This window comes from Lynx canadensis, chromosome A2 (assembly GCF_007474595.2).
Source record: "Lynx canadensis isolate LIC74 chromosome A2, mLynCan4.pri.v2, whole genome shotgun sequence".
Taxonomy (NCBI): Eukaryota; Metazoa; Chordata; class Mammalia; order Carnivora; family Felidae; genus Lynx; species Lynx canadensis.
In genome coordinates this window covers 7,009,219-7,025,498 of record NC_044304.2, presented here as the reverse complement: position 1 = coordinate 7,025,498, position 16,280 = coordinate 7,009,219, and the positions used below count along the sequence as shown (strand labels likewise).

Here is a 16,280-nt window from a genome sequence, read left to right as displayed (position 1 = left end):
ATAATTCTCTGATGGCAGCCTAGAGGAAAACCCAAATGGGCTCTTCTGGGACACACTGCAAGAAAAGAAAGCTTCAGTGGTAACAATCAGAGAGGGTAAGATCACTGTTTCCCAGTAAGGGCTGGAGGAGTATGAGGAAAAGGGATGAGAAAGTGAGTATTGGGTTTACCTCTAGAATAATGGGACTGGAACAATCCCATAACAAAGCTGAAGCCTCTGTAATTTGAAGGTGATTTACTTGCTACTTAAACCAGTCTTTCCAGCTCTTGCTATGCTTCCTTCACTCTTCCAGAAACTAGAGCCTCTCTCCAATAGGAGTTATTTTCCAGTGAGTCTCCTCTTCTCTACGCTTTCCCATGAATTCTAGGTTCCTGTTTGATTTCCTGTCCCATCATTTATTCATTACCCACTCATTCGATGTGTGTTATGCATGATTTGCCTTCTTTGTCCCTCAAGTGATTGGATTTTTCTATTATATTCCCTGTTTTTCCTGGCAGATTTGACTTACTGATAGCACTTACTAGTTCTGTGTTGTTGTTGTTTTCCTTTAGTGTCCACAATATACCTACAAATAATGTAATTATTTCTGGCATTCGGTATTCAGGCTAATATCCATTCCCCAACTTTCTTACTAATCTATATAAATATTCAAGAGAATATTGACTGATTGAAGTCGGAGTAAACTGTCTTGCTTGCTCACAAATTTAACAGAAATAATTTAGTGTCTTAATGTAGAATACCCTGTTGGCTGCAATTTTAAACAACTATTCTTTATCCGGTTAAGAAATTGACCGAAGTTTCTTCATGTTGCAAGAGGCTTTTTCCAGGCAGCTAACCACAGTAATGGCTGTTACATTTTCTCAAATACTTTTTCCATTGTGATTATGGTTATGATTCCTCTTCATTTCTCTATTTTTGAGATGCATACTTTTAGCAAACACCCTAGCATTAAGGAACTTTCCATTCCTGAAATACTTGTGTTACTTGTTTATGATATATTACTCTTTTTAAAGAGGTATGACTGTGTTGTATTTAACCTTATTATTCTATTTTTTTTTTTTTTTGGTCTACATTTAATCATATGTTGAGCTTAAAGATTCCTTTGTAGTGTTATAGTGGACACTTTTGGTTTCAGTCATAATTATACATCTAACATTTCATGTGTTGAACACCTGGTAAGTGTAGGCACCAAGTATATCTCTAGAAAGACAATGGAGAGCAAAAATAGTCATGACCTCTGACCCACAAATAAACATAAAACCACCAACATGAGAGGCACATTTAGGCATAGTATAGGATGCTCCACTTGTGCTCCTCACGTGCTCTGTCCTGAACCTCACTGTCTGCTCTCCTTCTCACTGGCCTCTCAAAAATGTTCCATTACTAAGCTCATCCAACCATGAGGAAAGTGCACATTCTGTTCTCTCCACCCCAAATGAGTGCCCTTTCCTTATTTCCCTTGATGAACAATTGCCCATCCTTACTCTTGCAGTTCAAGAATACAATTTCAGAAAAGACTTTTCTATGCAACTCCCCAGACAAAATTGGTCCTCAATAATTGTTTCTCTCTTTAATTAATTGCACTCTCTAGGCATTAGTAATAACAAGGACCTCTTTCAATCATGCATAAAGTAAACATTTACTGTTATGTTAACTTTGCCTTTTAAATTTTTTGCCTTTTAAGTTTTTTTTTTAATGTTTATTTATTTTTGAGAAAGAATGAGCAGGGGACGAGCACAGAGAGAGAGAGAGAGAGAGGGAGACAGAGAATCCAAAGCATGCTCTGTGCTGTCCGTGTAAAGCCCAATGTGGGTCTTGAACCCACCAACTGTGAGATCATGACCTGAGCCAAAGTCGGACACTCAACTAACTGACGGAGCCACCCAGGCACCCCTTTGCCTTTTAAGTTAAAAAAATTTTTTTTAATGTTTATTTATTTTTGAGAGAGAGAGGGAAAGAGAGAGAGAGAGAGAGAGAGAGAGAGAGAGAGAGAGAGAGAGAACATGAGCAGGGGAGGGGCAGAGAGAGAGACACACACACACACACACACACAGAATCTGAAACAGGCTCCAGGCTCTGAGCTGTCAGCCCAGAGCCCGACCTGGGGCTGGAACCCACTAACCTGAGATCATGACCTCAGCAGAAGTGAGATGCTTAACCGACTGAGCCACCCATATATATACATATATATACACACATTTTTTAACTTCTATGAATATATAGAAGTTAATATATGAATATATATATATATATACACTTAAAAAATTTTTTTTATATTTATTTATTTCTGAGACAGAGACAGAGCATGAGCAGGGGAGGGACAGAGAGAGAGGGAGACACAGAATCAGAAGCAGGCTCCAGGCTCTGAGCTGTCAGCACAGAGCCCGACACGGAGCTCGAACTCACAAACCGTGAGATCATGACCTGAGCCCTAGTCGGTTGCTCAACTGACTGAGCCACCCAGGCACCCCATACTTTTTTTTTTTTTTACAGGGCATAATAAACACCTTTATTACATGACCGAAGATAGGAAGGAGGAAGATTTATTTGCCTTTCCGGGCTTTGATTTTCCTCAGATAGAACTCTAGCTCCTCGCCCTCCAGCACATAGCCATTTGCTTGGCCACACTGGCCTGGTCTTGAAGCGATGCACACAAGAAGCTTGCCCTGCTGGAACCGCTCCTCCAGAAGACTGCTAATTTGGCATTCTTTTTCCTTTCATCATATTTCTTCTGAATTTTCTTTGATCGTTTTTTGTTTAAAATCTCCTCCTCCTCGGGAGTCAGCTTGGCCCCCTTCTTGTGGCCCGGGGGCAGTGCATAGTGAGACCCGTACCACTGCCGGTACTGTGTGCTATCAATGAGCACGATATGTTTCTTCACCAAGGTCTTGGTGCGGACCAGTTCGTTGTTGGATGCATTGTAGACAACATCAATAATCTTTGTTTTGCGCGTACAAAACTCAGAGCCCCAGGAGAAGTTGCCCACGTCCAGCCTCAAGACACCTTACTGCCTCCTCGAATTCGGACTGCAGGTATACGGCGGGGGCCAATCTTAGTGTCGGCAGCGGGGCGTCCCAGCTCCTACTTCCGCGTCTCGTGGTAGGGCTTTCTCTTGCCCCCGGTCTTGCGGTGCTTGTGCCAGTTGTCCCGAGAGATGCCCATAGCTCTCGGCGCTGGCTGTGAAAGGGTTAAAGATATTTTTTAATCTTTTAATTTTTTTTGAGACAGAGGGAGAGAGAGCATGCATAAGCTGGGGGGGGGGGAGAGAGAGAGAGAGAGAGAGAGAGAGAGAGAGAGAGAGAGAGAGAATCTCAAGCATGCTCCAGGCCCAGGGTGGCATAGAGCCCTATGTGGGGCTTGATCCTGTGACTGGGAGATCATGACCTAAGCTGAAACCAAGAGTCGGATGCTTAACTGACTGAGCCACCCAGGTGCCCCAATTTTTGCATATTTTTGATGAAATCTATTGACTATTTTTCTGCAATTAAAGTGCTAAGTTTTATTTTTTTTTATTTAAAAAATTTTTTTTTTCAACGTTTATTTATTTTTGGGACAGAGAGAGACAGAGCATGAACAGGGGAGGGGCAGAGAGAGAGGGAGACACAGAATCGGAAACAGGCTCCAGGCTCTGAGCCATCAGCCCAGAGCCTGACGCGGGGCTCGAACTCACGGACCGCGAGATCGTGACCTGGCTGAAGTCGGACGCTTAACCGACGGCGCCACCCAGGCGCCCCAGTGCTAAGTTTTAATATAACACACCCCTGCTCTAGAGTGAGTGCACATGAGCACACGCTCCCATACAAGTTTCGTGTTTTGCTTTAATGTGTGTGTGCTTTTGTTTCACCTTTTTTTAAAAATCTATGTAGTCCACCTGCTCTTCCCTGTTCTTGGATGAGTCCACTTGGCAGATGGTATTTGAAAGAGGGAGGCATAGGATCTTCATTAATTAGAAGTACTTGATGGTGTTCAAAAGAGCTACCAGGCCTGCTGTGTTTATAATGATCAGAGTTCCACCTCTGATGGCTCTCTCAGTTTAATATTGGTAAGCAATAGCCATATAAGACAGACAGACCATAGTGACGGTAAGGACAGAATCTCACATTTATCAAGTGTCCACAGAATGTCACAAGAATCACAGTAGAAACATTACGTGCATCATCTCATTTACTTCACTCACCAGGCTTATGGTGTAGGGAACACTTACCACTTCCATTGTAGGGGTGTACTATCTGCAGCTATGAGAGATTAACTTTCTCGGGGTCACACAGAGAGTAAGTTGGTAGACCAAATTTCTATTCCAGCAAGTCTGACTCAGATCCTATGTTCTAAACCACAGGTGTATGCTGTCTTTTGGGAGAGTTGTGTATCAAAAGTAAAAAGGAATAGGTTGATTTTAAAAAGCTATCATTTATTGACCAAAAAACTATCATTTATTTACTGCACACGAGCCTTTGAATCCTCAAAGAAGTTAATAGCCATAACCACATATTTAGAATGAAAAATAATAAGTTAATAATAATAATAGTTATGTCACATTGATATGAAGCATAAAATTAAGGCTATTTGACTTGAGAATACAAATTGAGTAACTAGTATACAGGTCTTTGAATAGTGGAGATTATCAAAGAAAGACATTCAATGTCTTCAGTTATTTTGAATGGTCATATCATAGAAGAAATTGGTTTATGTACATGGCTTCAAATAGAATTAGACCAGTGAATAGGAGATAAAAAGAGATGTCTGCTAAATTTTTAAAAGGATACCTAAGAACATTTAGATTGAAAACGAGCTACTATTTGACTGAGCGAATCTTACCTTTGGAAGAACTAATGGAGGGTGAAGGATGTCCACCTAAACGTGGTATTAGAAGGGCGCCTGGGTGGCTCAGTCGGTTACTGACTGAGTCGGCATTTGACTGACTGAGTCGGCTCAGGTCACGATCTCACAGTTCATGAGTTCAAGCTCTGCGTTGGGCTCTGTGCTGACAGCTCAGAGCCTGGAGCCTGCTTCGGATTCTGTGTCTCCCTCTCACTTTGCCCCTCCCCTGCTCATGCTCTCTTTCTCCTTCAAAAATAAATAAACATTAAAAAAATTTTAAAGATGGTATTATAAAGGTAATGACTGGCTGATGTCCCAGTTGGCTAGGCACTAAATATTTCTTTTCACTCCTTCTCTAGGAGACACATCAGACACATGGAAGCAGGAAACCATACCAGGGTATCAGAATTCTTCCTCCGGGGCCTCTCAGATGACCCAGAACTGCAGCCCCTCCTCTTTGGCTTGTTTCTGTTCATGTACCTAGTCACTGTGCTAGGAAACCTGCTCATCATCCTGGCCATCCTCTCTGACTCCAACCTCCACACCCCCATGTACTTCTTCCTCTCTAACCTGTCCTCTGTTGACATCTGTTTCATTTCCACCACTGTCCCGAAGATGCTGGTAAACATCCAGGCACAGAGCAAAGACATCTCCTACCCTGGATGCCTCACTCAGCTGTATTTTTTTATGATTTTTGCTGGAATGGATGGTTTCCTCCTGACCGTGATGGCCTATGACCGGTTTGTGGCCATCTGCCACCCCCTGCACTACACAGTCATTATGAACCCACGACTCTGTGGCCTGCTGGTTCTGGTGTGTTGGCTCATCATTTTCTGGGTCTCCCTGATTAATGTCCTACTGGTGAGGTGGCTGACCTTCTGTACAGGTACGGAAATTCCACATTTCTTCTGTGAAATGGTTCAGATTCTCCAGGTAGCCTGCTCTGACACTCGTATCAATAATATCTTCTTGTATGTGTCGACTGCCATACTGGGTGTGTTTCCTCTGACTGGGATCTTCTTTTCCTACTCTCTGATCGTCTCCTCTTTAATGAGAATGTCCTCTGCAGCAGGAAAATATAAAGCATTTTCAACCTGTGGCTCACATCTCTCTGTGGTCTCCTTGTACTATGGGGCAAGCTTGGGGCTCTATCTCAGTCCTGCTGGGATCCATTCTTCCCAGAGAATCCCAATTGCCTCAGTGATGTACACTGTGGTCACCCCCATGCTGAACCCCTTCATCTACAGCCTCAGGAACAAGGATGTGAAGGGGGCCCTGAGAAGACTCCATAGTCGTGGAGCCCTTTGTCCATGATGGGCCACTGGCCTCAGAACCAAGTAGACATTGTGAGCTCCAAAAAGCAAATAATTGTGCATATAAATCTCTTGGTTTTCTTCCTCCCCTAAAAGACATGCCTCACTTCTTCTATTCTCAAAATCCCCATGACTTTGCCTTCATTTGGTTTTGGTTTTGTATTAGTTTCTCCTCAATGATCTCTTCAGTAATTCCTTTTTTCGTTTGTCTTCCCTGTTTGCAGCCCATAACATTCTATCTTTGGTTAACTTTCCTACAGTCATTCCTGAGATTTTTAATACTTGATGTGAAGCACTTATAGCAAGTGCCTGCATGGTTTCCTCCCAAAACTGTCTTCTCAAATGCTGACATCCTTCACCTTAATTTGGTTGTAAGTTTGTTTCTCCCTGGGGGAAACAGAATGGAAACCATACAATAGTCATAACCAAAGTGCTTGCCATATCAAGACTGTGCTTGTTGATCTACATCTGTAAATTTATGTATTTGACATTTACTTAAGATATTTTCCCTCTTTTTCAAAAAGATTGAGATTGGGATGGATCCCAACATGGAAACCTGAATATGATCCCATGCTCCTAAGTTTGCTATCTTAGTGTTCCTGAAAACACTGATGTGGATTTTCAACTTTAAGAGTAGGGATCTTGATTTGAAACCTCATTTGTTCAGGTTTGTAGGCAACATATTGCATAGGATATCACTGAGATATTGCCTCATATCTGTCTTTCTTCTGCCTTCTTTCCTTCCTTTCTTCTTGTTCTCTGCCCATTTCATGTTCTATTGGACCTTTATTTCCCCATTACTGTGGTTTTAAGATATGCCCCCAAGATCCTAAAACATGTAATAATGATTACAATAGACTAAGACTATTTTGGGGAGAGAGTATTCATAGTAGGTATTATCAGGAGTTGTAGTTACACACTTGTGAATTGTATTCAGAACTCACTTCACTTGTTAAAAAGAATTTTGATAGAAATGAGTCTGCAGTGAAGAATGGAGTAGTAGAAGATACCAGCATTTCTCCTTCATTCCCCGGGATCCTTTTACTTTCTCCGCCGCATAACAATGTTATGACCGCCAACGTTCAGCAACAGGTGCATGGGGGTAGAAGTAACAGGGAAGTATGCCCCAGCATGGACAGATCTTCATGGAGAGGTGTGAGGCATACCATCTTCTTTACTCCTTAGCTGTGATAATTCTCATATTTCCATTTTATGCCAATTTCCAGTATTTTCCCACAGGATGAAAACTCTGCTCACTTGTTGTGGGAGCTGACTTACGGTATGCTTTACTGGATATATTTTGTTCCCTATATCACTTCTCCTGTCTCTAACCCATGTCCTTGTTCCTTACTTCTCCCAGTAAAGCACTTGCACATGAATCATTGGCTCAGTGTCTGTTTCTGAGGACCCCTAATGAAGTCAGGTGGTGAAGACTGTGAAGGGAATTAAAACAATATCATAGTTGGAATTTTTGGTTTTGGGACAAAACCAAACTGAACAAAAAACAAGTATTGGAGATATATCTATATCTATATCGATATCGATATAGATATATATACATACATATATAGTTAGATCTTGAAATTACTGAAAAAAATAATAATTTTTCAATAATATTGGGGTGGCTTCAATTCACTTTGATTCCATTAAGTTTCTAGCAGTGTGTAATTATTGTCTAATTTGTAATTTGTCCCTACAAATTGAGGAGGGGACCAAAGAGGTAAACATGATTGTAATACGGAGTGGTGAGCATAAAAATGTTGGTGTATAAAAGAATCTATTGAAAAGAAAGGTAAAAAGTTTTCAAGTCATCTTGAGCAATTCCAGAGAAAATATTTAAAAATTTATTTCATGAGGGGTGCCTGGGTGGCTCAGTAGGTTAAGCGTCCAACTTTGGTAAAAGTCATGATCTCATGGCTCATGAGTTCAAGTCCCACATTAGGCTCTGTGCTGAACATCTTGGGGCCTGGAGTCTGCTTTGGATTCTCTCTCTCTCTCTCTCTCTCTCTCTCTCTCTCTCTCTCTCTCCCCCCCCCCCACCTTGTGCTCTGTCTCTCAAAAAATGAATAAATGTTAAAAATTTTTTTTAAATTTATTTAATGAAATTGAGGTATAATTTGCATACCATTAAATTCACCCATTCAAAATGTAAATTCAACAATTTTAGTAAACAGAGAGTTATGCAACCATCACCACAATGCAGTTTTAGAACATTTCTAACACTCCAAAATGTTCCCTTGTCTCCATTTGCAGTTAATGTCCACTCCCACCTAGTCCTAGGCAATGCCTTATCTGCTTCCTGTCTCTATAAATTGGCCTTTTCTAGATATTTTATGTAAATGGAATCATATAATATGTGGTCTTTTGATTCTGGCTTCTTTCACTTAGCGTAACGATTTTTGAGGGTTATCTATGTAGAAAACACATATCAGCATTTTGTTTCTTATGTTTGCAGAATAATACTCACATGTATAAATAAATGTAGCCCTATTTATCCAGAGTTGGTAGACAATTGGATATTCCAGTTTGGGGTTATGATGGGTGAACTTTTGCATGTGTGTCTCTGTGTTGACACGTGTTTTCATTTCTTTGGGGTAGACAACTCATGGTGTAATTACTGAGTCACACGGTAAATTTGCATTTCATTTGTAAGAATGAATGAATTTGTAAGAAAGAATGCTAAACTGCTTTTTCAAAGTGGCTTCGCTACTTTGCATTCCCCCAAGAAATGAGTGATGATCAACATTTTCCACATCATCACCAACACTTGGGATTCACCAAAAACTTCTTGTGGGAGAATACACTGAGCACTGAGCACCAAATGACCACTAGAAGCTTAACTGGAGAATGGGTTGGGTAGGAAGTAGAGAGGAGGGTGGGAACTAGAGGAGAAAGGAACCACATACACATTAACATGGAGAAATTCAAGACCGAGGCGTTTCAGGAGGGTATATGGAACTGATGACTGAGTTATTGGAAATAAGTCTAGATATGTAGACGGAGGACAGACTATTGAGAGTCTACTTTGATATATTAAGGATTTGAAAGCAATGGAGCACTGGCACCATGCGTAAACACAGGTGTAGCATGAGGACCTTAGGATTACTCTGAGTGGGAGAAAGTGGAGGCAGAGGGGACAGTTAGGAGATGGTTGAAGTGGTCGAAGGGAGAGATGATGAATGATGAGGCTGTGACCTAGCCAGTGGCAATAAAATGGGCAGATTTTGGAAGAGAGGTGTATTAATTTCTTTTTGAAGCTGATGGCTCAGAGCCTGGAGCTTGCTTCCGATTCTGTGTCTCCCTCTCTCTCTGCCCCTTCCCCGTTCATGCTCTGTCTCTCTCTGTCCCAAAAATAAATAAACGTTGAAAAAAAATTTAAAAAAAAATGACACACATTTATTATTTTATATTTCTGGAGGTCAGAAGTCTAAAATGCATCAGCAGGGCTACTTTCTCTCTGGAGGTGCTTGAGAAAGTTTGTTCCCTTGCCTTTTCTAAATTCTAGAGACCGCCCCCCCCCCCCATTTGTGGGAGTTTCAGCAAAATCCCAGAAGAGCCTGAGAATGCAAAGGGGCATTTTGAAAAAGTAGACCTGTGCCCGGGTGGTCAGCTCACTGACCGTGGTCCCAGGTACACACCTGGAAACAGCCATAACCCCATGTGGACTTGGCTACAGCCCCATTTGGCCATGGCACCAGCAAAATCCCTCAGGCCCTGGAAGGAGACACATCCACCCATGCCTCAGGTAACAGGCCTGCTGACCTCACTCTGAGAGGCAGACCTTGAACAGCCAGCCTATGACCCAGCTCTAGTCTCTCTCAGCTGTGGTCTTCCCACAGGGGAATCCAGAAGGATTGGTGTCCATCTGTGTCCCTGTAGATTTTGAAGCAGCCCACAACCCAGGTCCAGACTCTGAGACATGATGTAGGAAGAATCATGCCCACAGAGGGACCGAGGGGGAGCCCCATCCATCAGTGCCCACTGAAGCAGGCCTACAGGACTCGGTCATGGATGTGGAACCTAAGGCAGCTCTATGACATGGCTGCAGCTCCTCTGAGCTGCGTTGTGGAGCTATTCACACATGGCTAGTGAGAGAGCCATACCTTTCCACACAACTGGGAAAATAGCCAAGCTAATGAGGGACCATAAGGCAAGCTGAGGGTCAAGCACAAGCTAGCACAACACCCCCCCTCCACCAAACCCTGCCCTCCCCCCATCCCGAGGTGAGATGTGTGTGATATTCCACAGGCACTCCTGGCTGCCCAAGAACAAAGGAAAGGAAAGAAAACAAATGGTTAACTGATACAGATCACAGTCAAACAGGACAGGAATCTCCATTAGTTTACAAATGTCTTAGTAAGTTACAAGAAAAAGGCAATCTTATCAATAGCCTAATCTCCAGAAACCTGTGTACTCAGTTTCCTAGAGCCCTGATATCACCCTCCCCTCCAAAGTGATAGGGGAACAAAGGCAAGAAGGAGATGACAGGTAAAATTAAATTTCTTTATAACCAGCAGCCCAGTAACAAATGCTTGAGGCAAATACAGAGTATAACAGTTCTCCAGCAACTTCCTACTGTCTTAATGTTAATGCATTACTAGAGGGAAAACAACCTTAGCTTGACAACAGCAAGACCCCTGGCATCTTGTGAGTCCTCTTTAACACGTAAAAGTCCTTCAGGAGGCCCTCCTTTTGCCTTTACCTCCCCCAACTCCACAGTATATAACCTGCCACTCTTCACAACCCCAGTGTAGCTCTTTCTGCCTATGGATCCTGTCCCTGTGCTTTAATAAAACCACTTTTTTTTTTGCACCAAGATGTCTCAAAAATTCTTTCTTGGAAATAGGCTCTGGACCCCCCCACCACTCCAAAACCCCACCACTGCCACCTGTGGACCCTGAAGACCCTGTGCCAGCCCTGACCAAGGTCCTGGAGGCAGTCCTGTCTTCCCAGGACCCAGATAAGGTCCTTTTCCCTATTAATAGGATTTCCAACCACAGGCCCTTCTACAGATCCAGGAGCTGTGGTATCACATGGCTCCAACCCCACTCAACTATGATCCCAGAGGCAAGGCCACCATCCCTGAAACCCAGCAGAAGATCTTTATCTAGTGAAAGAAGCCTCTAAATTAGATGGAAAGAAGTGTTTGCTCCTTCAAACGCACAGACCCTAATACTAATCCCACCTGTCTGCATACACTACCAGCTGACCTGTGAAGAAGGCCAAGCTGAACACCTACTGCATAACATACAACAAATATTACCTAACATTATATATTTACCATGACATATTAAAACATATAAAGCTACCATAATCAAGAGTGCATAACGCACATACATAAATATATTAATATATTACTAGTACACAAGAGTTCTCGAAACCAATATGTCCGACTTCTGGCTCAGGTCATGATCGCACAGTTTGTGAGTTCGAGCCTCGCGTTGGACTCCATACTGACAGCTAGAGCCTGGAGCCTGGAGCCTGCTTCAGATTCTCTCTCTCTCTCTCTCTCTCTCTCTCTCTCTTTCTGCCCCTCACCCATTCATGCTCTGTCTTTCTCTCTCTAAAATAAATAAACATTAAAAAAATTATAATAATTGTTTTTTAAATAAGGATGGAATTCCAGGGGCACCTGGGTGGCTCAGTCGGTTGAGCGTCCGACTTCGGCTCAGGTCATGATCTCCCGGTCCGTGAGTTCGAGCCCCGTGTCGGGCTCTGTGCTGACAGCTCAGAGCCTGGAACCTGCTTCTGATTCTGTGTCTCCCTCTCTCTCTGCTCCTTCCCTGCTCATGCTCTGTCTCTCTCTCTCTCTCCTTCAAAAATAAATAAAAACATTAAAAAAAAAATTTTAAAAAAGGATGGAATTCCAATTCAGTATGCCAAACGGTTTATCAATAAGTCGTCCTAAAACAATTAGCCATATTCTCTGGAGGAAAAAAATGTGACTGGATCCACTATCACACACTACATGTCAAAATAAATTCCATTCAGATTAGAGATTTAAATGCCGTTAAATATGTTTAAGAAGAAAATTATAAAATCTGAATAAAATCTACCGTTTGAAGAGACTTTTTAAATCCAAGCAGGAAATGCAGATAGTCTTATAAAAACTGCAGAATTGCAGATGGATTCAATGGAATTTTTTCTGGCCATTGTTTTGGTATCTGTTCCATGAGACAACCAGACTTATTTTGACACCAAAAATGATGATTCTCATAGAGGGACATCAAATGACTTCCTAAAATTTACAGATGGAATCAAGGCCAGAAAGAAAAACCATTACTACCTGGCTCCCAGTCCTCTACTTAGAATTGTAGACCACACTGCCTTTCCCACAAAAAAAATCTGCTGATACTGAAATTTGTGAAGAGTGTGTGACTCACCTTGTTGTAGGTCGTGTTAGGATGTCCCTGGAAGGGGACCCTCTCGCCAGCGCGACGGAAGAAACTGAAGGGCAACCAATCACCGAGCGCCAGCACAACCCAACGGAAAGCCCCAGCAGCTCGCCAGAACGAACTGAAGGTCAACCAATTACCGAGCAACAGCACAACCTGGCGCGAAAGAAAGACCCACCCGAACCTAAACCCGGAACTGCTGCAGCTTAAAAACCCTATCCCACCATACCCGGGGGCGGCTTCCCTGACTCCTCTCACTCCTCGAGTCACGGAACCTCGCCCGGAACCTTAGTTCCCAATAAATCCTTAAACTGCAAAAATTCTTTTTGACTCTAACTCCTATCTTTACCCCGCCCAACGCCTGACACTAACAGGTCGTGATCACTTATGAACTTGGGACAGCAAAAACAGGATCAAAACAAGTTTATTACGGCCGGGCCAGGCAGGGAAATACAACAGGTCCCGAAAGTCTGGCCCCGAACAAGCTTTGGGAATGCCTCATAAAGGCTGTATCGACCACTCGGGTTGCAAAGGGTGGCAGTTTGAAAGGGCGGGCACCAATCACACAGTGTTGTAGGTCTTTAAAATATGAGGCGGGCACCAATCACACAGTCCTGAAGAATTTTAAAATATAACTTGTTGACTCTAGCTAGTTGAATGCTGAATCATGTTGTTTACAATATTAGTCTTCTATCTAGTTCGAACAGAATGCGGTGCCTGAGAATGGGGAAGGGTGATTACGCCAAGCAGGTTTACAGAAGCTCAAACAAGCAGTTAAGAGGGAGTTTTATCTCTTAGTAACTCAGCAAATGTGGTTTTAAGCAGAACTAATATTTTGGGAACAGGAGAAACGCTTCTATGAAAGCCCAAAACAAACACTGGTTCAGCATCTCACACTCTGTGGTCCTTCTAAGCTTACATAGGTCATAGTTTACTCTTGGGCTACAGGAGGCTAGCTATGTTTGCCCTTTACAACCTGAATCAGTCAACCAACAAACTCAAGAGCAGAGTCCTATAGAAATTCACACTGCTGAAGATGTTCCAATTGCTGCAGAAGTGCGTGCAATTTCTGAAGATTATGATATAGAGACAGAAAACAATTTCTTGATAGTCTCCACAACCAAACTGAAGGGGAGACTCCAGCTAAGCTTTCCAAAATTCTTGGCAAGAGCCAAGCTTTGAATGTGATGGCCCAGCAGAAGTAGCCTTTACTGAGAGCTAATAGCAGTGGCATCTAGAAATGTGAACTTTGTGAGTTCAATAGTAATGAGGGACCATAAGGCAAGCTGAGGGCAAAGTACAGGCTAACAGCACCTTCCCCCCCCCCCCCCCCACCAGGTGGGATATGTGTGATGGTCCTCAGACACTCCTGGCTGCCTAAGAGCAAAGGAAAAAGACAGAAAACAAATGGTTAAACTGACAGGGGTCTCCTTCAGTTTACAGATAACTTAGTAAACTGCAAGAAAAAGGCAATCTTATCCATAACCTAATCTCCAGAAACCTATAGACTCTGTTTCCTGGAGCCCTAATATCACCCTCATCAAGATGTAAGGGGGATTTAAGTGCTTGCCATGGTGATGTGGGAAACTAAGGCAAATGAAAAATCAAATTCCCGGGGCACCTGGGTGGCTCAGTCGGTTGAGCATCTGACTTCGGCTCAGGTCATGATCTTGCAGTTCGTGAGTTTGAGCCCCGCGTCAGGCTCTGTGCTGACAGCTCAGAGCCTGGAGCCTGCTTCGGATTCTGTGTCTCCCTCTCTCTACCCCTTCCCCACTCATGCTCTGTCTCTCAAAGATGAATAAACGTTAAAAAAAATTAAAAAAAAATTAAATTCCCTTATGGCCAACAGCCCACTGACAAGTCCTTGAAACAGGCAGAGTGACTTCCCTCTAGGAGCTCAGCTGCCTTGATGATGACACTTTGCTAGGGGCAAAGGGTATCTTGGCTTAACATTATCCTGTCTGCCCCGCCCCAACCAGGATCCTGTGAGTCTTTTTAAACACATAAAAATTCCTTTGCAAACCTCCTTTTTCTTTAACCCCCGAGTATATATTGGCAATTATACTCCAAGCATATGGCCCCTGATATACATCTGAAGGCTCTCATGGCTGAGGTTTTACTAACAGTCATAAATGATGTTTTCCTAACAACAGCCAGCCCCTCAAGATCCTGGAAACCTTGCTTCCAAAATACCTTAGAGACTTTCTCTATCCCTGACCCCCTCCCAACCTGAGGATATATAATGAGTTACCCATCATGACCCCAGTACAGCTCTTCATGCCCATGGGTCTTGTGCCTGTGCATTAATAAAATCACCGTTTTGCACCAAAGACATCTTCCAGAAGTCTTTCTTGACTGTCGGCTCCGAACCCCACCATTACTCCCAAAACCCTATCAGCAAATATTTTTCTTATTTAAATCAGCATATGATCCTGAAGCATAAGCGTACTGATTCAGATGTGTGTCAAGCATGCAAGGACAGTTTCTCTACCAACGTGCTTCTGATCGAACACGCAAACTGCGTGAAGACGATCCCTACATTTATAGATATTGTGACTATAAAACAGTGATTTTTGAGAACCTCAGCCAGCACACTGCAGACACCCATTTTATTGACCACCTTTATTGGTGTGAGCTGCACAATGTACAGTTCTCCTCATGCAGTGACCTCGACCTACATTTCCGGGAGCACAGCTGTGATGAATGGTACTTGTGTCAGTTTCGTGAGCATGAAACAGTCAATTCAGAAGACTTCCACACCCATGTGGTAAGTGGACATAACTAAAGAGTTAATCATAAATATAACTACGGAGAAGATGGACAGCGACAGCCTCTTCAGCAAAATTACCTCTGACAAATGTAAAAACTTCTTTGTATGTCAAGTATGTGGTTTTCGGAGGAGACTTCTTGCAAATGTTAACAGGTGTTGCTACAGAGATACTTAAATTTCTCCTCATGCTTGTGGTGACTGGGAAAGGCTTTTCAAGGGTGCTAGAATATTGCAAACAGTTGAATTCACCTTTATCTGAAGGGGTTACTTTATGTCAATATGGTGAATATTCGACAAGACAAACTGAAGAACTTAATATTCATCTAGATTTCAAGCACTAAGCTGACTTACCTTATAAATGTAGTGACTGCTTCATGGGGTTTAGGGAAGTGAGAATTAAGAAGTCACCTTCAAGTCCATGAGACAACTTGATTACTTTCTTTAACTTCCATAATGTTAATGTAAAATAATAAATTTGAGTTTTATGGGGATGTTTAAAAAAACAAATGTTTGCACAGTAAAAGATGAAACATTAGGGGTGCCTGGGTGGCTCAGGTGGATAAGCATCTGACTCGATTTTGGCTCAGGTCATGATCACACGGTCCTGAGATCAAGCCCCTCATTTGGGCTCCAAACTGGACATGGAGCCTGCTTAAGATGATCTCTCTCTCCCTCTGACCCTCCTCTGCTCTCTCTCTCTCTCTCTCTCTCTCTCTCTCAAATAAAAGATGAAACTTTAACATAGCAACCGAGATGACCAGTTCTATAGATACATAAAACACATTTGATGATGCACATGAAAACGATGTTGCTCTTTTTATTGAAGAATAATTGACATACAATACTGGATTAGTTGCAGGCATACACATAACACTTTGATATACATACACATCATGAAAGGGTCACCACAGTAAGTGTAGTTAGCATCTGTCAACATACAAAGGTGTTACAGTGTTACATTGACAATATTCCAAATATGGGTAC

At 42.6% G+C, this 16,280-nt stretch overlaps 1 protein-coding gene and 2 pseudogenes across 1 annotated transcript; 2 read left to right on the top strand and 1 right to left on the bottom strand.

Annotated features, from left to right (window-relative positions):
• Positions 1-2,475: 2,475 nt before the first annotated feature.
• LOC115503516 lies at positions 2,476-3,787 on the bottom strand (annotated as a pseudogene).
• A 1,401-nt stretch (positions 3,788-5,188) lies between these two features.
• Positions 5,189-6,132, top strand: LOC115503509 (olfactory receptor 7D4-like). The gene has a single exon (XM_030299766.1). The coding sequence runs from the start codon at positions 5,194-5,196 to the stop codon at positions 6,130-6,132; it is 939 nt and encodes a 312-aa protein (XP_030155626.1). The 5' UTR covers positions 5,189-5,193.
• A 2,913-nt stretch (positions 6,133-9,045) lies between these two features.
• LOC115527630 lies at positions 9,046-15,774 on the top strand (annotated as a pseudogene).
• The last annotated feature ends 506 nt before the right edge of the window (positions 15,775-16,280 follow it).